Raw genomic sequence first — 24,518 nt, 5'->3', positions numbered from 1 at the left:
TCTGGGAATGGTAAGAAACTTCCCCCAACCTTGTCCATTGAAAAGTCTGAGCCACCCAGAGGTCCAAGAGAGTAGCAATTAATTCCTCGTTCTTTCTTTTCTCTGAAGTTGATTTTGACCCAAAAGTGAGCCCTGGAGAGTAACTTGGGCAATTTAGCCACTGCGTTGGTGTTATTTGCGTCACAGACCTTTCGCTGGCAAATGTTTACTAAATTTAACTGGTGTTGGTACCTGAAGTCACCTCTTTCTTTTACTAATAGAATTTTGTATGCAGACTAGGAAGTGTCAGATTGTGATTTGATTTAGAGGTTTTTTTTTTTTTTTTTTTTTTTTTATAAGTGTTGGTTTAAATTTTTTTTTTTTTTTTTTTTTTTTTGGTCTTTTTCCTTTTTATTGGTACTGGGGATCGAACTCACGACTGCCTGCTTGCAAGGCAGGTGCTTATGCCGCTGAGCTAAATCTCCAGCCTGCTCATGCTACTTCTGGGAAGCCCCTCTACCTCTTTCAGCCTCGGTATTGGAAACAAATAGATAGCAGTCTTTTCATCTCATGTGGTTACACACAGATTGTTTTATGGTTTTAACATTATCATACACAGTATATACTTGTTCTCAGTAGCACTTGTGAAGTATTACTTTTCTAATATTACTTTCCTGATTTAATAAGTGTTATTAATGATGATAATAATGGCAACCAACATGTGCAGGATGTTTTCCATGGACCAAGCATAGCATTTTGTAATGGTAACATGAGGCTGTCATTATTATGAGCAACTCTTTGCAGCAGAGAGGGACAGAGCAAGATAGGATAGGGAGTTTCAGTGCAGGTGACCGAAGGAGTTGGAATTGGGACCCAGACTGTGTGCCTTCTAACATGCATACAGTGCTGCCGTGTATATGCATTCTAGAAAACTTCGAAAACTAAGACAGTAAAGTATACCCAATTTTAAAAATGCAGCTGGTGCTAGGAATATTGATCAGTGACAGAGTGTCTGCTTAGTATGTGCAAGACCGTGGGTGGGTCTAGTTTCTAGCACTGAAAAGAAATGTACCACTGATGTGCAGGGCTTACCTGCATTTTTCTGAGTGTCAGAGTGTGGGGAAATATGTTTCTGAGTTCTGGGCATCCAGCTACTACCAGATGCTCCCCACTGAAATGTTTTCCTTTCTTTGGTCTTGAACATGCTCCTTTCATCATCCTCAGAGAGAAAATCCATCCCATGCAAACTGCTCTTTTGCCCCAGCAGCTCTGCATCTGTCAAGTGACTCCGACAAGGTCAGACTGAGATAAGGGTGGAGAAATCCAAGGTTCAGTTTAGAATAATTTTTATTGAAGAAATATAAAAAGTAGACTTTTACTTCCAGATCATTTACCCAGTTTAAAAAATAGATACTTGCTTAACCTCCGTTTTTTTTTTTCAATTTCTTCCCTGCATCTGTGAGAAATTTCCCTTTATAAGTCACAAATTTCACCTAATAATTCATTTTTTAGCCAAGTAAAAAAATAACCCTTTGATTTTCTTACTGTTACATCAGAAAGACTAATAAGAATTCCAATTTTCTTATCTGCTCTCTGCAAATAGAAACTTTAAAATAATCACAAAAGATCATATTAATATCTTCTGGATGGTCTATAACATTCTTTTGACTACAGTTTATCTTTTCAGTTAATTGGTACATTTTTCTTATTTTGATAAGCAGTGCCAAAAAGCCTTTTACCCCTACTTTATAGACTCTATTAATACACTATGTTTCATTCTATTGCTTATCAACTCAAAGACAATCTCATTCAAGTGGCCCTTTATTCCTGTGAAAGAATCTGTGAGCAGAAATGCTTTCTAACACCAATAAAATATCCAAACATTTTCACCATATTTTCTCTCAGTCTGCTCCTTTTTAGCTGAGTAATCTACATGACTATCTTTTTTTTTTAAAAGCTTTCTTCACATCTTGGCACATTTCCTATATATGCTTCTTATTTACAACTTTTAGTGAAGTCAGAAAATGCTCAATTGTCTTGAATAACTTGAGCTTGCCACCCATTTCCCTGAAAAACTGTTAATAGGGTGCAGGTGAATTGGTGAAAGCAGATGAAACAGAGATTGGTATGCTTCGGTTCCATCCTAAGGCAATTTTCTGTAAGTGAAGCGTATTCAAGGAAGAGAAATAAGAGGTGCCCGTGACAGTTATTTCTCCCATGGGGTGGGAGTAGGAAAGGATCTCTTCTGGTGGTATCAATTGTGTTCCCTTTCTTAGTAATCTATTTAAGGGCTCTACTATATTTACAATGTGGGAACCAGCTTTATCCCAAATGGGGTTAATAAAATAATTAAACTCCGCCTCCACCATCATCACATGAGGGCAATTTCCGATTCTGAGCCAGTGCTAAAACTGAAACTAAAAAAAAAAAAAACAATGCTGAAGAGCTTAAATGAACACAGTATGTGTCCCTCTAACTCAGAACAGACTCCAGCGATTGGCAGCCCTTCTGGGAACGCATCCTTTCTTAGATCCCCTGTCTTGCCTCTGCTCAGCAAAATGAGGGTGGTATCCCTGGATTTCCTGCTTGCTCTTGGCTTGCGTCTCAGCTTAGGAGTTGGGATGGGGCTGTGATGGCTCCTCCACTCACTGCATCTTTGCTTTACCAAATGATGGTTTTATATTGAGCCGTTAAGTGCTAGGCTGGGCTCTGATAGATCTGGGAAATAGATCTCAGGGAAGGGGTCTGCGTAACTTTCTGACACGAGATGACATGTGAGGCAAATGAGGAGAAATAAAGTTAATTTCTGTCTTACTTACTTTATGCTCATCAGGAGACAAAATACCTGAAGCCCAAATTTGGGAAGGAAAGGTTTATTTCTTACAGGTTTTGGAGGTTTCAGTCCACACTCAGTTGGCTTCAAGACAGGCGGGCATGGCTGGGCTGCAGTTCATGGCGGCTGCAAACAGCAAACTCAAACCAGCAAAGAGAAAGACACACCTTCTTCCTGCCATTACATCACATCCTGGCTCCACCCCTATGTGGGTGGAGCACTGACACCATCAATCCAAGCACTATACAATGAACTATCACAAATGAACAATGCAAACTCATGAGGCCTGGGGGACACAAACATAAACCATGACAATTTCAAAGATGTGGGTAGGGTAAGAGAATTCAAGAAGAGACGATACACTCCTCAGGCTCCTGACAGCAGGGCCCCACTAACTACTACTGCTCCTGGGCCTCTCAGAGCATTGGGAGGAAGTGACTACCAGTGTCCAGTACCCAGGGACTGCCTGACAGTACCTGTGGCCTGAGGTAGAGGGACACAGTCAATCTGAAGTGTGTTGGCCAGGAAAGAAGAGAGCGACTCGGCCACTCCTACAGCCCTCTTGTGGTCTTCCCACTTGCTGGTGATTCCTACTCACTGATTCCACAGCAAACCAGAGGTCAAGATGTTTCCTGAGAAAGGCAATGAAAATCAGCCTTCCCAGGGCCCAGCAAGGTGGAAAAGGGGCAGGAGTCACATAGGTGCCTGTTTCACTTTTTACCCCTGTTACAGAGAAGCTAATAGTGTGAGTTTAATGAGTATAGAGTGTCACGAATCACAGGAAGTTAGAGTTAGGCTTTTTCAGAAACCCAGAGACAATGTGCCCCTCAGTTCCCCTAAAATTACTCCTTTTTATAATTGGCAAATAATGACAGCAAGCTTTGTTATTGATGATTGATTGACTGATTGATTATAGAAGCCTAGTGAACAAACTACCCAGTCACTAAGCACTGTGCTGGCTCCCTGTTTAGCAAGTTGTGCGAGTGTGAATTTGTTAGCCTTCCAAAGCCTCCATGCCATATGGCAGGATGGGAAAGAAGAGAAAGAAGGGAAGGAACATTTATTAAGCTAATTGTACTTCAGATTGTGTGCTTGATTAAATTTTTGTTCCATTTGTATGATTGTAACATGTCAAAGTGACGTTTTATTTTCTCTACAGGGAGGAAACTGAGTCTCAAGAGGTTGACTACCTAGTGCAATGTAATACCATCAGCCAGTGATAAGCAGGACTGGGATTCTAAACAGCATCTGAAAACTGTACCAGTCTGAGCCTACAGGGTTTATGTCCCCTAGCTGGCTGTGTAACTGTGTATGTGTCATTTCTCCTCGAAGGGCTCTAGATCGCTCCATTTAGTCACTTCCACATCTAGTGAGGGACCTCGGATCTAGTCAGCCTGTGAGGGGCCTCATGTATGAGGGTCAGCAGTGACATAAATGAAACTGCAGGGTGCTGAAGACTGCAGTGAACTGGCTGACTCCCAGACTGATAGTTCTGCCCGGTTGATACTTGGCAACACTAAGGTGAAATGTCATTGAGCCTAATCAAATACCCTCACTTACTTTGATAGTCAGAAGTTAAAGCCTTTTCCCTGATACAAAATCAATATGTGGCATGGCCCAGGGTGGCCTTTAATTTTCCTTCATTGGCTAAGCAGACAGGAAGTGAGGGCCTGGTGACGGAGGAAGTGCTGCCTTCCTTTGCCTTAGCTGTAGTTGGGAACTAGACTGGAAAATGAGACACAGAAGCCGAGGGCTAAGAGTGCTGGAGGGGATGTCCCATCTGGGCCAGCCATCGTGGAAGTCCGTGGAGTCCAGAGGACCCCATGGCCCTTCTCGAGTCTCTCTTCCAGGCGACACCTCCAGTCCAGCTGTATTCTCCCCACTTCCATTCAGCCATCACATACAGTTTGATTCATTTCCTGGCTCGGGGTCTGCTCCACGCAGAGTGCAGACTCACTCTACCCTTCTTTACTGCTCAGATAATCCATTTAAGGTGCTGTTTCTAAGTCAGGGAAACATGTTTCATTGTACACTCAGTTATTAAGTATATGCTACACACATGAATCCAACTCTCCTGGGCAGAGTATTTAGGGTATTTTAATCATGTTCTGGGAGGATGTGAGTGAAGCTTGTGGCTGGGGATGGGAAGAGTGAGCAATTGTGACCATCCTCGTGAGGCTGAGATTAGCCAGGCCCCGGGTGAGGGCAGTCCACGGAGCAGGCTGCTTTGCTTAGCTGCAGCCAGCTGTCTCGCAATACAGTCTCTTCACCCTTTCTACTAGGGTGAGCAGGGAAGGCCCTTTTCAATGAAGTATTTTTGAATCCTTGGAGGAGGGAGTTCCAGGGGAAGAGATGATGAATATTTGTGTGGTTTTTCTAAGAAGCGGCTTTTACCTCTTCCTTTTCTGTGCAACATCCTGCAGTGCTTGGGGGGCATTTGCTGAGAACATTCTTAAAATAGAGGCATGGAAACCAATCTGTCAGGTAGAAGTGTGCAGGCGGTGAAACCCTGGTTACCGTGACACCAAGCTGGGATGTGAGTTTTCTTGTCCTGCCACACCCATTCCAGTTGGAGGGGTACAGAGGGTGTCGCAAGGGGCTAAGTGACCCTGACTGCATGACCAGTGGCCTCATATGAGAATTCCTCGCCCAGCTTACCCTTGACCCTTGCTGCTTTTTGGTTCTAGACATCTGGAAGACAACCAGGTCAGCATCATTGAGAGAGGCGCCTTCCAGGATCTGAAGCAGCTGGAGCGATTGTAAGTAAAGCACAACCCCTGCCTTAAATAGTGTTTTTTGTCTGTTTGTATTCATTTTATAAATGGATCATGTGGCCTAGTTAAAAACAACATGTTAAAGTTTAATGAAATGTTTGCTGTTGCATTTAAAGCCCACCAAATGCATGTTATAGAGACACTGAAATCCACTTAAACTCTTTTTCTTGAAAAAATGATGGGGTCTGCCTCTGGGGGTGGTTTTTCTTCTTCCTCAGCTTGAGTTTGTTCTGGGTTTCTGTACATGAGGCTGGCTTTCAGGCAAGCCTCAGCCTTCGCTTCTATGGAGGAGGGAAGCCTGCACTTAACCTGTCATGGAAGCCAGAATCCCATACTCCCCACTCCTCCGCAAGGAGAGCACGCTCCTCCCCAGGTTCACTCCTCCCCAGACTCCTCAGCTGCATTCTCCTGGGAGAGGAGAGATGGGCAAGTGGGCATAGCCCTCCGTGTGCCTGTTCTTCCTTGGAGTGAGCATCAGCTTCTGTTAGGAAGCCCACACGTTTCCATGAGGGAACACATTGCCAGTAGTTTAAAAATAGGCCACTGTTCTGACTCCATCAGAAAGAGGGAGCAAAAGAGGTGGGGTAGGAGATGGATTGAGCCTCCATTTATTTTGCTGATGAATGCTTTTGCAGAAAACTCTAGGGTCACTTTGATGAGGAGGGCTGCTCAGATGGTTAAGTGGGCAGCTTCACTTTTCCTCAGTTAATCACATCTGGCAGCTCATAACATCTGGATATTTGCTTTCTGCCCTCTGAGCAGGGATTGTCCCCAAGAGCACTTAGTCATGCTGGTGGGCGGCTCTCATCAATGCTTCCCTCTGCATCCTAGTTGCCCTGACATTTCAGCCTCCTCCTTCTCAGTTGGGGGACGTGGTTGCAACAGTTCAGAGTTCTGCTAGCTTGCCTAGAAGAATTCTGCTCTGGTCACCTGTACCCATTGCCAAATTTTGTTTACAGAGATAATGTGGGTAAAGTGGAGTGCCCGCCACCAACTTACTAGCTTTGTGATATGCTCTTTTCCATGAAGTAGTTCCATCTCAGCCCCTTGGGAGTGGGGAAGGTCCTCGTCTCATGAGCATTACTATGGCCTACCAAGGTGTTTTTCTCCTTCTTGTTGAGTGGATGGTATCTTTTATTGCTCTCCTTTGGGATCAAATCCCAGCATATGTTCTGCTGTCACTGGTTTGAAAATATGACATTGATTTCTTGCGACGGGAAAAATTATAAAACTAATGAATATTGCCTTTGTTAGACTTTTAAGTTTTGAAAAATTTGAATTTTCCTATTTTAAATCAAAGAAAACACAAGAAGTATTTGTTGAACCTAGTTCCCCCTGTAAGAAAGAATCAACATTTACATGAAAAGATAGACATGCAGTGCTTTGTAAAAGGGTATTTCCTTACATAGTCTTCAGTTTATAAGGGTGAATAAATTCCTAATTCATTAATTTTGTGGTTCTTGGGAAGGAATTAACTGAATCCTTTGGACACCAGGAACTGTGCTAGTTTTTACATGCTATCATTTCTTTTAGTCCCACAAAATTCCTAAGAGCTGTTATTACCCTACTTTTATAGATGAAGAAACAAAGACCTAGCAGAATCAAGCCAAAGAATTGTCAAGCATGGGGAGTGAGAGTCAAAGCCACATCTGTCTGATATCAAAGCCCGTGTCCTTTCATACTTTGTGTTGCAGGCATTAGATGAAGTGTGATCTTTAGCAAAGCCCTGCAAATAGCCTCTCACACACCCATTTCACTCTAGGGAGTATCAGTGAATTATTCTGGCAAAAGGCTCTTTTCTTTGGCTTGATGAAAAAGGCTGAAATACCGTGCATGTCTGGGGAGCTGAAGGGATTACAATTGCAGAATAAACCTGGCTGTTAATCTGCTGTGGTATATTAGGTGGGTAATGCTAGCTGCTGTACTAGATAAGCCCTCAAATCTCAATGATTTAGCACAATGGAAGGTTATTTCTTTTTCGTATAAAACTCAATATGAGTGACAGGGACTCTCCTCCAATCAGAGAGTCAGGCACACAGGTTCCTTTTACTTCTTGACTTCACCAGGTTTTTAAATCTTGGCATCAATGAAACAGTCTTTGTATCAAGCCATTTGGAGGAAAATGTCATGAAAGGTTGAACAATGGAGGTTTCCATGGCTGAGACCCGAAGAAGGACATGTCCCTTCCATGCTTACGTCGTTGGGTTAGTTATCTGGCTGGAGTACACTGCAAGGCAGACTGGGACAGGCAGCTGAGCTCTGTGCCTGGGAAGCAGAAACTGGCTAGTGAGTGGTTGGCCAGGCTCCAACTAATATTGTAAGTGAGCTGAAGAAGTAGTTGATCAGGAAAAAAGACTGGAGTTGTAGGCTGCTGCACTGGTATACGCAGCTGGATAGTATGAGGCCTCTCGGTGTTAGCAAGAAGGAATACGTGTGCCTGTGTGACTGGTATTATGAATTCTGACTGGTGTTAATCTGGTTTTTATTATACAATCTATCCTCAGGCAAACTGAGTGACATAAAATGAGAAAATACATTTGTCGAGAACTGAAGATGTACGTGGCAGACTGTACCTTCTCTAGTCTTTAGCTCTTACTCTCCTTCACTTTGAGTTTCTACAGCTGATAGTAGACTATTTTTTATTCATCATACTCTGGAAGATAGCTTCAAATATATATAAGATTTGATAATTCATTTTTTTGATAATTCATTTCCACTTTGAATATTGATTATTGGTTTGTTCTCTTGAGGCTTACTGAGAAAGAGGAGCAAAGTCTGTGGTCAGGTCTCTGTTTACAATTTCTTATTCCATGAAAGATACCTGTTCCAGGCTGAATTAAGATGCTTTTATATTAGACATTTTTTGCTGTTAAAGAAAAATATTTGAGGTTGAGCACTCTAAAGAAAAGAGGCTTATTTAGTTCATGACTTGGAGGTTTAGAGTCTAAGGTCGAACAGCATCATCAGTTCAAACTTTGGTGAGAATCCCCTTGGCTACATAACATCATGGTACATGACATTGTCGTGGAGGCACATGTGAGAGGGAGAGATCCCTTAGGGAGTCAGGAAGTCAGAGTGGGAAGGGAACAGCTAATTCTCTCTGTAGGCCACCTGTGTCCTTCATGAGGGTGATACCCCGTGACCCTATCACCCACCACTATTCCCACCTCCAAAAGATGCCGCTTTACAGATAGGCTTACTACACGTGAACTTTTGCAGAATACACTCAAAGAACTGCCAAATCGAAGTACCTTTCTCTAATGATAACACATCATTATTCCTATCATAAATCTTACAACACTGTATATTAATTCCTATTTTCCAGATTGTCTCTCCTCAATACTAGGAGTGTGTTGAGAGTTTTGGTCATGTCCATTTGGCTCTTACAACAAAGCATGATATTAAGTGCTAGAGGGAATATTTAAAATAATACTTGAGTCTTCATTCCATACCATAGACTCTGAGATAAGATGAAGTTTGTTTCCTGAGTGACAGTTGGCAATGTGGAGAGAAATGTTTGATTTTCACAAGTGGAGGATGTCATCTAGTGAGTAGGGGCTGGAGATATTTCTAAATACCCTAAAAATGTATGGGACAGTTGCACAAAAAAATAGTCCAAATAACACTAATACTGAAACTGAGAAACTACTTATCTGTTGGTGTATCAGACAGCATATTAGATACTGTATGTATATTATCTCATTTATTTTGCAAGAATATTATAAGGCTCAAATATTCATATCCCTGATGTAACAAAATATAAAATTAAAAGCTCTAAGAAATATTGTCACTAAATGTGTTTACCCTAAATCTACTTTAGCTAGATCTCATTTCTAGCTCCTAGATAGTGCGATAGAGGATGAGGTGAGAGAGAAGATGAAGCAAAGAGGAGTCAAACAAATGGAATAAGTGGGCCATGCTGTAAGATAACTTCTCTGCTTTCTTAAAAAGGTCAAAATCATGAACAGAGCAGCAAGTGACTGTTCTAGATTAGAAGAAGCTTAGGTAGAAACAGCAGCATAAAAGTGAAGAGAGTCAGTGGAACTAAAGTGTTCAAAGAGCACTGCATTATCTACAAAGTGGTAAGGCTAACATTCATTACCTTACTAAATAAAGACAGTATGCTACAATCTATTGGACAGCTTTTAAAAACAATAGTAAAGGGGCTGGGGATTTAGCTCAGTGGTGTAAGTGCCTGCCTGGCAAGCACGAGGTTGTGAGTTCGATCCCCGTTACCCCAAAAAAAAGAAGAAAGAAAGAAAAACAGTAGTAAAAATTGTAGCAATTCAATAGGGGGAGAAGGGACATGAATGATACACCATCTGGAATAAAAAGAAGGAAAAAGAATAGAGAAAAAATGGGGTAAATAAAAAACAAATAGTACCCATGCAAACACAAATATATCATAATTAGTTAATCCATAGAAATGGATTGAGGCCCCCGTCAAAAGACATAGGCTGTCATAGTGGAGTAGAAAAGAGCAACAATTATGTGCTTCTTGTAAAGATAAATAATATTAGAGGCTTGGAATTTAGCTCAGCGGCATAAGCACCTGCTTTGCAAGCAGGCGGTCGTGAGTTCGATCCCCGGTACCAGAAAAAAGAAAAAGGAAAAAAAAGATAAATAATATTAGCTATGAATATAAAAATGTTGAAAATAAAAGGATGAAAAATGCCATAAAAACTGACCAAAAGATAATTGTTATAGCTCTGCTGACACTGGACAAAATGATCTTTTTAAAAAAAAATTATTAAATATAAAAGGTGATATTCATAATGATAAAGTACTAAACACGTTAAGAAGAAACAGCAAATCTAAGTTGGTATGGCCTAAAAATATAGCCTGAAAGTATATAAAACAAATAATGTCAGCACTAAAAGGGTATATTGATGAGTTTATGAACATAGTTATACTTTCTCAATAATTGATGCTTCTTACGTGTACAACTATTAGTAACATGCAGAAGATTTTAATAATAATATTTACAAATCTGGCTGAATTGGCATATAGATAACATGACAAACAACAGCAATACAGTAAGAAACATGCCTTGTATGTGCGCGTGAAACTACTCTACCAGTCTAAAAAACAAGTCTCAACAAATATCAAAAGACTGAAATCATATGGAGCATGTTCTGTAATAGCAGAAATAATCAAGAAGTCAGCAACAAAACAGTTAAGTGGAGTAACAGGCCTAAGACTTATCCTCAGGCCCACAAAATGAAAGTAAAAATAAAATACCAATAAAGTATTCCAGAACACTTCAATATAAACAGCTGAGGAAAAACCACTAATGTTGGCAAGACTGGTGAAGTACCTTACCTGGGTGGGAGAAAGTGCAGGGAGGGCAGGTGACCCTGAGAACAGGAGATTCCTTAAACTAACAGGCTGTACTCATTGAAAATCCTTTGGTGAGTCTGAGAAAAGCTGCCCAATATGAGAATTCCTTTAGGTCCAATTTAGGACAAGTACAAAACAACCTCGATGTAATGATGGACTGCACATGCACTCTGGTCCCCACAAACTTTTCAAGCTATCAAAACCAAGACTTTCTTGCAAAGAAGGGCCCAGAATTGGTACAAAACTTATTGAAGTAGTAAATCAGAACAGGAACCACAGTGGAGATGGATGAGAATGGAACTTCTGGAAAAAGTGTTAGAAGTCACCGGAAGAGTCAGATCTTAGAAAAATACAAGCCTGCATTTTTCATTTATTTGCAAAAAGAAGCGTATTCTAAATTTGCCTTTTTCTTGAAATTACAGAGAAATTTATGTCCCTGAAGGAATAAGCAACCAACATTATGATTGATGCTTATGCGTGGTTGTTTTAATTAGAAAAATAAAAAGACTATGAAACACAATAACCTCCTTAGAAACAATGAAAACATGCAAAAACAGATACCCACAGAACAGATGACAACAATAATAGAGTAGCTATTCAAAACTAGCTGCTATAAGAATTAAAATCTTATAAATTACAAAAGAACGTAAATCTAAATTTTAAAAACTCAGAAATTGGATGATTAGAGAAAAGTAGAACTTGAAAGGTGGAGTGAAGAACCCAAGAAAGACTTTAGAAATAAAAGAAGTCATTTCAAAATAAATACTACAGTAATACAATTCTAAAAACAGACATATAGGAATGACACTATCCAGTTTCAAGTCTTACTATACAAAGCCACAGTAATCAAGAAAACATGGTATTGGTGAAATAATATTTACATAAATCAATGGCATGAAATAGATCAAAAATAGACCCAGTGAAACATAATCAACTGATTTTTGATGAAGGAGCAGAGACAATTGAGTAGACAAGGAATAATAGTTCTTTCAACAAATGGCTCTGGAACAATTAGACATCCAGATGCAGAAAAATTCTGGACCCAATACATCTTATTCAACGTTAAGTCAAAATGTGTCATAGGCCTGAGTGTAAGATATAAAAAAATAAAATTTCTGGAGGAAAAATATAGCAGGTAATATATATGATATCAGGTTTGGGGATGAGTTTTTTGATACAACCCCGAAAGCATGATCCATGAAAGAAAAAAATTGATGAATTACATTTTAATAATATTTAAACTTTTGTTCTGTCAAGGGCACGAAAAGAAAAGCCAAAGACTGGGAGAGAGGACTTACAAAGCACATATCTGATAAAACATTTGTATACAGAATACACAAAGAACTTTAAAAACTTCATAGTAAGAAAACAGTTTTCCTCCTGTGAAGATTAATTTTGACTGTCAACTTGATTGTCTTAAGAGACCCCTAGGGGATAAGTGGAGCAAATTTTAGGGTGCCTCTGGGTGGCCTCCGGGGTTTGACCACAGGGGATTCTGTCTGGCCCCCAGCCTCGTCCTCTCTGGTGCCCTCTGCTTCCTGGATGCTGTGAATCAAGCCGCTTTCCTCAGCCACTCTCATTGACATTTCTGTGTTCAGCTCATCATGAGCTGATATGTCTGAAACCAGGAGCCAATCTATCTATTTATGAGTTATGAGTGTCAAGAATTTTAGCTCCAGGAACAGAAAGCTGACTAATATACCTCTCCTATCAAATACATAAATACTTAAAAATTAAAAAGTAAAAAGAACAAAAGACTTGAATGGGTACTTCAAAGAAGATATACAAATGGAAAATAACATGAAAACATAATACGAGTTTCATTTGAGAAATGCAAATTAAATGACAACGAGGTGTCACTGCACAAATGGCCAAAGTACAGAAAGCTGACAAGTTGACAGTGTTGATTTCTACTAAAGTGGAGTAATAGGACTTCTCATTCACTGCCACATGAATGATACAGCCATTTTTAGAGACAGTGTAAATTTGCTCACAAATCTAAGCATCATCCTATCATGCATCTAGATCAGTGGTTGCTAGAGATCAGTGGAAGTAGAGCCTTGAACAGTAAAGCACAGTGAGGGGGGGGGCATTAAGGTAATTAGCTATGCAGTGGTGACCACCTGGCTGCTGCATTTATCAAAATTCATAGAATTCTACAGCACAAAGAATGAGCCTTCATGAATGCAAATTTTTAGAAATCCTTGCAGAAATCAGAGAAATGTAGGCCATGGCGAATGTGTGCATTACCTCATCAAAAGTGGTGGGGAAAAGATGGTGACCTAAGCAGCTTTAGAAATGAGTGAAGTTTATAAGATTAGAGACAATAAGAACCAAATAGAACTTTACTTGAGTTGGTAAAAGTGTCTTACACGAGGGAACAGGTTAATAATTCAGAAGCCACTCTACATATGTACTGGAATTAAACACTGGGAGGTGGATGATGGGAACAGGGTTTTTTGTGTTGAAGTGGAAGGTTAGAGATAAATGGAAAGGTGACAATGATCCATGAGGTAATGGACTCGGGTTACAGACATCAGGATGAACTCATGTCTAACCTAATGTAGATACTTTCACTTATTACATATATATAATGCATATATATGTGTGTGTATGTAAAGTATGCATTTATGTATATATACACATTTCTTTTATTTATCATCTAAAGGGCCTAGAAGAAACACACAGCTGTCACAATGAAAATGCCCAACTTCTAGATCTTATTTTCTGATATTAGAGACATTCTTACAATAAAAAGAAATTAAAGCAGAGAAAGGTTTGGTTCTAGGACTGGGGTATGAAATATTTCTGCCATAAAGTAATTACTCAGAACAGAACAAAGCAAAACGACAGAATAAAAAAAAAAAAAAAAAAAACCATGGAGGACAATTAAGTGTAAGGTAAAGAGGATTTTGAATTGTTTCGATTATAAAGAAGTAATAAACGTCAGAGGTGATGGATCATCCACTTACCTTGATCTATGATTACACATTGTATGCTGGGATTGACACATCACAGATTATCTAGTGAATATGTATAACTCACATTTGTAAATTTAAAAAATACTTAATTAGTAAAATAAAACCGCACAATTGAGGGAGTATCAAAAGGACATAGGACCAACAGCAAGAGGTCTTAATGGTCAAAGCTAGAACAGCTGGAGCTACAAACTAAACTTGTATTGAATTATAATGCAAGTATAAAAATTCATAAGTCTGTAACAATATAAATAAATGATTGAATAAATAAATGAGATGGGAAATCTCCCATGCAGGAGATTACTAAGTAAATTGTTGTGTGGATGCTCTACCCTATAGGAGGTCGGACATTACTCTCTATTCCTTAAATGTGTACTTCCTAAGATGATGTCCCATAAGAGTAGTATGTGAGTGCTAAAACTTTATATACAAAAAGTCTGATGCGCCTTACCTTTGTCATCAGAAAATCAAGATTAGTATCAGAACTAATAAATCATCTGGATATGCTTCTTTGATATGATATAATAAAAGCACATGTGGTCATTGCCCTAGAAATCCATAATCCAGGCTTAGTCATGGGAAAAACATCAACTTCCCAAAAGGTCAGTGTTTCAAAGGCTCACTTCCCCTGGAGGTACTGTTGAGAAATGGGGGGATCTGTAGAAGGTGGGGCCTCACGGGAGGTCTTTAGATGATGGGATGGGTGTCACACCCAAAAGCAGCCCATAGAAACATGATGATTAAATGTAATGTGACATCTCAGATGGGCTCCTGAGACAAAGAAAAGGACCCAAGTAAACACTACTGAAATCTGAAAACTTCAGTTAATTTTTATTAATCAATTTCATTAATTTCATTAATCATTATCAATAGTGATTCATTAAACATTGTACTTACATAAGATGTTAATAATAGGAAACATTGAGAGTGGAGTATAAGGAAACTGTACCATGTAAAACTTTTTTTTTTGCTAAATGACATAAAATTCTTCACTTTGATATTCTACAGTATACATCCCATCTCAATTACTGAATTAACAATTTAAAATGACCTTTTCTGCTTCTGGATCCTTTTGCACAAATACACTACATTGCTTAGATTTTAAAATTTAAGCAAACAGCTACCAGCTGCAGTTCACTCTCATGCAGCCTTTTTTCTTGCGAAGTTGTGGGTGGGGGTGGGGGCTAAGTCCCACAGTCTTGAATAAATTCCTCCGGTGAGGAGCACCATGTGTTCAGTAATGTATCAAATCAAGAGAGGATTAGAACATCCACCACCACAAGTGAGGAAACACATTTTGACATGACCAGTATTTCATATTATTTCTTATACTAAGGTCAGCACCCTGCCCCTTCCTCTGTCATCAAAGTCAAGGACCATAGCTCTATGACAAATAGATGCCTGCAGAGAAAGGAGGTGAGGTTCAATTTCCCCTCAGAATTGGTTTCTGTCTGAAGACAAACAAATTCATTTCCGTGAAGAGCTTGGTGAGACCCCAGAGTCACCTAATTTGGCCACAGTAGATATCAATGTAGGCATCACCTTGCTCTCCCAGCTTCCTAGTTACTCCCTGTTAATTTTATGTCTGACTAACCCAACTACAGCAGCTACTAGTACCAAAAAAGGCATCACCTTGAGAGTCTGATCATCTGCATCACTGGAAGGATTAGTTACTTTTAAACCTAAAGGTGCTAACTTTGGCTTAGGCTCCACAAAGTATCTGTGTTGCTGTTCTCCATGTGGGATGGGATAATGCAGATAGAATTTAAGAACAAAATTTTGTAATGAAAATGCTTTAATAAAATAGAAGATGGAAAGGATAACTTTTAGAGAATTCACTAAAAGGAATTTAAGGAAAATTAACAGATACGTAAGTGAGGCAAAGAAGTTCTAACATATGCATAATAGTAATCTCCAGTGAAGAAAACTAAAGCAATTGAAACAACACAAAGTGATTCTATGGAAAACTAATTCAAGAAAATGTTCCTACATGAAAGATGATTTGAAAGTATGTCTTGAAAGGGCACTGAAAGTCTATTTTTCTAGCCTTTCGAAGTCAAAACACATTTTAATAAAACTATTGGACTGTTAAGAGACACAATCCTTAAATGTTTAATCAATTAGAGAATTACAAAAGAAAGAGAACCAAATTTTTGGCCTACTATTTGATGCTTAAGCTTTTTGCCAGAATACAGTTGAGTAACTTTCAGGAAATAAAATGTGGACCACAGACTGCATATTCAGCCATGCTGGGATTCAAGTGTAATGAGTGCAGATGATTGTGAACATCTAAGAACTCAGGCACTCTAATCCCCATACAGTTCTTTCTAGGGAGTCTTTTAGAGAACAAGTTTCATATGACCAAAACTTTGGAGAGATGTATGCATAAGGACATATGTAGTCTGCACTTTAAACATTTTTTGGAAGTGAGAGGGAACGTGCCACTACATTTTGGAATTCAATGGAATGAGAGAGGAAGTAATGTGTTCTTCATGATCTTCCCTGCTTTCCTTTTCCTGTGCTGCCTGTGTTAGTCAGCTTTTCGTCTGTATAACAAAAACACCTGAGATAATTAGCTTATAAAGAGAAAAGGATTGGCTTACAGCTTTGGGAGTTCCAGTCCATAGGCGAAAATTGGCTCTGTTATTTTTGAGCCTGTGGTGAGGCAGCACATCCTGGTAGGAGCATGGCAGGTGAAAACGTCTCTTTGTATCCAAGAAGCATAAAAGGAAGTGGAAAGGGGACTGGCATCCCACATCAATCTTTCAGGGCACACCATATACACTCCAGTGACCTAAACTCCTCTCACTAAGGCCACTTACAAGGTACCTTGCAAAAGTGTCACTCTAGTGATCGAGCCTCAAATATATGGGTCTTTGGAAGTCATTCCAGATTCAAGCTAAAGCATTCACAAAATTGATAATGCTCTTGGAATCTAAAGGTTATATAAGCACAAAATGGAAAACAATTCTGAGTTCCCACTGATAACACATTTGTCTGTGACATGAACAAGGAATAAACTTTTATTATTTCAAAAGTAACATTGTAATTCATCACATTAACAGAATAACTGAAAAAGTTGTTTCATCTCCATTGAGGCAGAAAAAGGTATTAAATAAAATTCAACACTGATGCATGACTTAAAAGCATTTGACATATTTAGAAGAGAATGGAACTTTAAAAATCTACAGCAATCATCAGCATTAATGGTGAAATATTGAAGACTTCTCTTTTAAGAGAACTGGACACCTGACTTCAAGTTAACATTTTATTGGGAATCCTGGTTGTAACTGTAATAATGATGATAATGTCGATAGGAAGAAGAGGAAGCAGAAAGAGAAAAAGAAGGAGGAAAAGAAGGAAGAGGGAGAAGAGTGGGAAGGAAAAGAATAAAATTAGACTAGAAGGCACATAAATGTCAGTACTGTATTGGCACATAGTATTATTGAGTACATGGACAACATAATCTAATCTACAAATAAACTATCAAAATTTTTAAGTGAATTACAAAAGTTACTGGACCCAAATTCAATATACCAAAGAATGAAATCAATTTCTGTGTATCACCAACAAGCAGTGATTTATAAATAGCATCAAAAGTACTAATTGCTCAGGAATATGTCTAATGAAAGATGTGCGAGACCTTCCCACAGAAAACTTTACTGGAAAAAATTAAGCATGATGCTAAAATACTGGGAGATATAATATAGCAAAGATGGAAATTTTCTCCAATTTGATAGGCTCATTGCTGTTCTAATCAAAATGCCAGCAGGTTATTTTTGAAATTGTTAAGATGATTCTAAAATTTAGATGGAAACTCTAACGACCAGCACATGATAAAATAGTCTTAAAAATCTAGGCATAGGAAAACACTAAATTTATGGCAATGCTCTATGAAGCAGCTTGAAATGGATAGTGTATCTAATAAAATTAAGCTATCGTGATTGGTTATTAGTATGGAATACTTATTATATTACTTTCTGCTCTTCAAAAAATCAGTTAAAATAGACTGTAGATTTCAATTTCAAGGGGGAACATAATAACATTTCTAGAAAATAACAGCATAACTTCATGACCTTGGGATAGTGGACATTTCCCAAATAGGGCATAGATGACACTAAACTTAAAGGAAATAAAATAGATAACTTGCATTACAACAAAGTAAATATATTTTGTTCATCAAAATACATAATATACTCAATAAAAATGTATCACAGAGTAGGTTAAAATAGTGGCAAGTATATAACTGACCAAGGACATATGTTGAAAATTTACAAGAACTCCTGCAAACCAATGAGAAAAAGACAAATGATGCAGGTGAAAAATGATTAGAAATTTTGAACAGATACTTTGCAGGTTATCCAAATGGCGCATGGGAATAGGGAACGTTTCTTTGTGTGGTACTAGTCCTTAGGGAGATGTGAAATGAGATCACTGTGTTATATATCACACACCTATCAGAATGGCTGAAACTTACAGTATCAGCTGCTGAGGATGCAAGATAGTGACATTTATCCTTTACGGCTGTGCGAGTGATTGAGCAGTTCCTCTGGAACACAGGCAGTGTGAACTAGATTTGAGCACACACATACCTGAAGACCCCGCAAGTCCACTTCTATATGTGCACCTTACCAAAGAAATTATAAAGAATGTTTATATCTGTATTACATGTAGTAGCACCAAGCTGGAAGCAAACCAAATGCTCATTTTAAAGTGTAGTATATACATCCAATGGATCTGATTGAAGAAAAGCCATCAGTAACAACACTCAAAAACTAGAGCTACCTGTAACCACATGATACATCTCAGAAACATGACTGACAAAACCTAGACATAAAAGTTTATATACAACCTGATTCCATTTATATCAGCTGCAGAAATAAAAAGAAGCTAATCTGTGATGTTAAAAGTCAGAGTAGTGTTTCACAGGGAAGGTATATAGAAGACGATGTTAGAGGTCTTTTGGGTATGTTGTCATTAAATTGAAAAGGTGGGTATTTGTGGATCTGTCACTGGGTGGAAATTCTTCAGGTCACACAATTTTGATTAGTACATTTTTGAGTATAGTTATTCTTGGAAAAATAATTTATTTTTATTTTTTGTGTTTTTCTTTTTACTACGTGTTAGTAATACAGAATAGTGACGTTTATATCCAGAAGTTGCTACATGTATTTGGCGTATCATGAACATTTTCAGTTCTATTTTGCTGCCTTTGACTTCCCTCATTCCCTTTCTTCCTGAAAAAGTAATGTATTAAAAGAAATTTGAGAGACAAAAGAACCAATTTAAGGTGTAGCTCTTTTTTTTTTTTTTTTCTTTTTTTTTATCGGTACCGGGGATCGAACTCACAACTGCCTGCTTATAAGGCAGGCACTTATGCCGCTGAGCTAAATCCCCAGCCCCTAAGGTGTAGCTCTTAATTAAAGTCTAGTTTGAGAAAAGATATGTACACAATAAAGTTTGGGGACAAGTGGAAAAACTCAAACATGTACCAGGTACAGATAAGTATAGAAAATTACGATTAATTTTATGCATGGTAATGCATAGTACTTTAGATTTGTAAGAGAACTTTCTTAGTTTTTTTAGATAAATGCTATAGTATTTTAGGGATAAAGTGTCCTAATGTCTATAATTTGCATTAAAATGGCTCATTTAAAAACAAATATAGCAAAATGAAAAATATTATTGAATCTAAATGATGGCTAAAAGAACACTCAAAATATATTTCTCGTTATCTGTATGTTTGAACATTTTATGATGAAAAATTTTAAGATTCTTTTTTTTTTGTTGCTGGTATTGAACTCATACAAAAGATGTATTTTTAACATTTTAAAAATTGTCATGTCCTTTTCACAGAGGACAAATAATCTGGAGCTCAGAAAGTTAAAATAACTTTCCCTGCTGAGACTTGAATCCAGGATTACGCTGAATCCAGGTGATAGGAAAAGAAAATACAGCCTTCAGGAGCTAGAAGGAGCCTGAAATATTGTATTATTTAATTTCCTCATTTTACAGAAAATTAAGCAGCCTAAAGAGGAATTTGGCTCACATGAAATTTTAATACACAGCATGCAGTGTTCAAAAGTATTAGTTGCCTTGGTGTTTGCTCTGTTTTTCTAAACAGCAGAGAAACCGTAGTGTTTCTAACCTTACCAAGTTCATGTTTACTCTTTAAGTGGATGTGAAATGAATAATTAGGTTATAAATTTAAATGCATAGGTGTGACAGATACATTCTATGACAAGACTGCGAGAGTTTTTTTCTTCCTAGTGGCTCGGTCCCTGCTTGTCCCACCAGTGCTAATGTGTGTCATGTTCCTGATCATTCTGAGGCCAGGCACCCAAGCAGCCTGTGAATGTGGCCTTTTCTTCATTTGGTCTCATTTGTATTAACATCAAAGCCTAGCCATTCCTGTGAATTCAGAATTATGGACAGGCTTTTCATTGTCAGATTTTTATCGCCTGCGGTGTCTACACTTAAATTCCTCCAACTTCATGGCAAATAGCCCAGTTTTAATGTGGGTGTAAGCTACCAACACCAGAAACACCACTGTTGACAGATGATTTTCAATTGTTGTATTTTATTATTTCTTATTTTAAAAATCTCAATTTGAAAAAAAATTAAGATGTTTTAGGTACATGTGCATATTCCCCAAGACAAATGTGATCGTTATGTAGTGCAATTATGTACTAATAAAAAATTAGAAGTTAAATTTTAAAAATTCTATGTGAAATACATTATCTATTGGTCCTTTAAGAATTGTAAATCAGACAGAGGGAGCCATACACTTGGGAAGTATGAACATAAATACTAATTTTAAGTGTGATAGTACTGTAGATATGTACAGAAATCCTTTAATATTTAGAGAAGAATTCTGTGGTAGTTGATGTTGAGTGCCTGATGTCTATAATTTGCTTTAAAATGGTGCAGTAGAGAAGATCAAATAAAACAAATACATAGCCAAATGAAAACAAGTTGCTGGATGCAGTTGGTGAATATTTGGATACTCAAAACGCAGAAAAGCTGAGAAGATTAGGCTATCAGAAAGCCAAAGCAGTGTGGGAGACCCAGCCCAGGGCAGCCCACTTGTCCTGTCCCACCAAGCCCCTTTTCCCTGGCTGCATTGACAGGCCTGGGGCAGACAAGGTGGAGGCGGTTGGAAGACCTAAATTCCTCAAAGTGGTACGTAGGAACCATCTCCGTCCAGAACAAAACCAATATAGGCTGATACTTAGCAAAAATTTAGGCTTGTATAGCAAGAATTTAAGCAAATAAGCAGCAAAGAACTGTAACATAGTAATAAAGAACATGGGCTCAGCAGTGCTGACCCATGCTTACTCATTGTGTGACTTCAGGCAAATTAATGAACATTTCTGAGCCTCAGTGGCCTCATCCATACAATATCCTTTTTATTTTTTTAATTTAATTTTTTTTATCGGTACCGGGGATCGAACTCACGACTGCCTGCTTGCAAGGCAGGTGCTTATGCTGCTGAAGTAAATCCCCAGTCCCCATAAAATATCCTGTATGTGTACATTGTGGAATTGTTGGGAGTAGATGACATTCATAAAAATCATTTAGGATAGTGTCTGGCCCACAATAAATGTGAATAAAAATTTTACTTCAGTCTTTAGGGAATACTTGAGGGAAATGACAGATTACAGGTTCCTGGGAAATCTCTAAAGCCAGCATTGTCAAAACTTTTTCTTAGAAACTTCCCACCTCTAACCCACAGCCATCCATCTACTTCCCAAAAGGAGCGTCAGTAAAGTTCTTTGGTCTTGTTTATTAAACAATTCAAGTTTATTTATGGAGCATCTGCTATATACTAGGTATAATGTTAGGACTAGAGATTTTAAGAATACAATGGTACCCTTACCCTTAAGGGGCTTACAGTCTATTTGGAAGGAAGGAAGGCATGTAATTATATACCTTTCAGCATGGCAGATGCTAAATAAACCTTTGAGGGGTTAGAGAAGTGATCACCTCCACTGGTGAAATCAGGGAGGGCTTCAGGCTAGCATCATCGCTCGAACTGAAGCTTTAAGACCAAATAGAAATAAACATCAAAACCACCAGCTCCATAAAGAATGCTACATCTGAGGTCTTCCAAGATAGAGGAAAGAATAGCATGGACTGTGGTCCAGAGGTTTCTCCGAGGTGCTCCATGTGGTAATTTAGTTTGTGTCTTTGGTGGGCAAAGCATAACTATTTAGAAATTAAGAGCATTGACTTTAAGAGATGTGAATTTGATCCTTGTCTTTCCACTTTGCTTACCAGCCATGAGATCTTAGGCAAATTTCTTAATATCTCCAAGTACCACCTTTCAGTGGGAATAATCATTATTGACCTGTATTGCCTGTAAAATAAAACCTTGTTTTTAAAGTTAACATGGAAAGTTTTCAAAATGATTTACAGTTATATCTCCTGCACAAGACATGTAGGAGCTGTTTTGTGCTGAAATCATTGGATACTGGAATCATATTCAATAAAATGCTCAGCACATGAGGACTGAAAGGTTGAGGGAAGGTTCAGATTCGCAGTTCACATCGCAGGGTTATTCATGAGCACAGGTTCACTGAGACTAGCTTAGAACCTTTAATTTTTTTAAGTTTTGCTGAGTGCTTGTATTTACACATAGCTTCCCTTGAAAGTTAAACACGCACGCATCATGACTTCATTAACCTTCTTCTTGAGACTCCTATGAGATTACCCATGTGAAGTGCCCACACTGATTGGCACAGTTATCATTCAAGGAATTTAGTCCCTTTCCTGTTATCACAGGCCAAGAGTAATGAATAAAGAGGGAAACAGGAATTTATTTGACTAACTGGACCAAATGACTACAATTTCATTCACTATATTTTTTCCATTTTGTAGGCCAGCTATCCCATGCCAAATGGCCATCATTTCGTTGTTCTCCCATTTGAAAGTTGCTGAAGCATACAGTTCTTATCTGAAAAGCTAGCTTAATGGTGCTCTCTGTCTGAGAGGAGAGAAGGTGTTGTCGGGTAGTATGTGTCTGCCAAAGTACTCTAAAAGGACAAACAGACCAGCAGTGCACACTATGGTTGTTATTTCTGCATTGCTATTCCTGACAGGTAAGGCTATGCAACCTGCTTAGTCTTGGATCCACCCTTTCCCTACAATACCTTCAAGACAGAAATTATAACATTTTTAGTTTCACTGGTTATATTGTTTTTTTCTTTCCTGTTTTTGCTAGAATTAAAAAAGATAGCTAAATGATTAATTTTCATGTTTCAGAGTATAACAAGGGGATTATTCTAAGCACGGGTATATATATCAGCCAGGCTTTGAGCTACCATTTGTGTGTGTGTGTGTGTGTGTGTGTGTGTGTGTGTGTGTGTGTGTGGTTTCTTTTTCAAAATGTGGAGGTCTGGAATAAAAATGGTAATTGACCTTTAACGAGAGAGCTGAGAGAACTGCTTCTGTATATTATGTGACTGTGAGCTGGATTTTAAATGTTTGATTAAGTTATTAGAGTGTTTTGCTTTGGCATAATGTACTATAAATTCATGATTGCCGGCCAAAGCAGTTAGTCAGTGGAGAAGAATAAATTGTTTTGAGAGGTGCTTCAAAACCTGGATTTTATTCTTTTGGAAAGACGGGGGCTTTAAATAAATCACATAATAAAAATGAGCATTTCCATAATTAAAGTTCTAACTAGGAAGTTTCCTAGCTTTCAGAGCAGAAAAATATTTTAGAATTCTTTAATTTTTTCCCCTTTCGTTATTTTGACAAAATGTCTCGCTACATAGTTCAGACTGGCCTCAAATTCACGGTGATCCTTGTACCTCAGCCTCTTGAATGTTGGAGTTACAGGGATGTGCCACCATGCCTGGCTAATTTTCTCATTTCTTTTTTATGTTTATGATGTCAGTGACCTTCATTGTCTTTAGGGGCCCAAAGACAAAACAGCACAAAACAAGCAGTGTCTCAGAGAGACTGATATATTATACAAATTTATTAAAACAAGTCCGTGACAACTCTTCACTTCAGGGGGAGAAGTTTTTTCTTTTCTTTTCCCTTTCCTTTCCTCCATTCTCATGAGTCCAGAGCTTCCAGTATTCTGTGCACACTGTACACTCCACCACTGAGCTCTGCCTCTAACCTCCTGAGTTAATTTCTGTCTGGCAGGCCTCAGTCCTTGTCACCCAGTAATTTTACTCCCTGTGTTTTCAGAGCATGTCCTCCTCCTGCCTTGGTGACTTTAGGAAATCCCTCTTAATGGCAAGGCGCCTCACTAGGAGAAGCTTTTCTGGCTCTTGGACTCAGATTCTCTCTGCAGGCTTCTTGCAGCAGTTTCCTTAAAGTCACACAGCCTCTCCTCAGCACTGCCAGGCTCATCTCCCAGGAGCTCCTAGATAAATAAAATGTAATTAAATTTGTGTGATTGGTCCTTGTACTGCTCTATTTATTTGATATATGTACACACTAGAGAACATTATACTGTACAGTGTACAAATGCACCATTTATAATTGATTAAGAAGGCAGCTGTGGCCGTTGCTAGAAAAAGCATCTTGCCAGGTCCTCCACTGGGAAGGTGGACACTTACTAGGATGTGTTTCCATGGGATCAAATAAGACAAAGTT

The 24,518-nt window shown here is 38.5% G+C and overlaps 1 protein-coding gene across 1 annotated transcript in view; it reads left to right on the top strand.

Annotated features, from left to right (window-relative positions):
• Positions 1-24,518, top strand: part of Slit3 (slit guidance ligand 3) — a 590,749-nt gene that overhangs the window by 55,725 nt on the left and 510,506 nt on the right. The window contains exon 3 of the mRNA XM_003473328.5: positions 5,500-5,571. Coding sequence (XP_003473376.2) covers positions 5,500-5,571 — 72 coding nt within the window. The remainder of the gene's footprint in view (positions 1-5,499; positions 5,572-24,518) is intronic.

Source organism: Cavia porcellus, unplaced genomic scaffold (assembly GCF_034190915.1).
Source record: "Cavia porcellus strain 051 isolate PalLab524CR breed Dunkin Hartley unplaced genomic scaffold, mCavPor4.1 scaffold_19, whole genome shotgun sequence".
NCBI lineage: Eukaryota > Metazoa > Chordata > Mammalia > Rodentia > Caviidae > Cavia > Cavia porcellus.
Note: the sequence above shows the minus strand (reverse complement) of the source record. Positions and strands in the feature narration are given on the sequence as shown.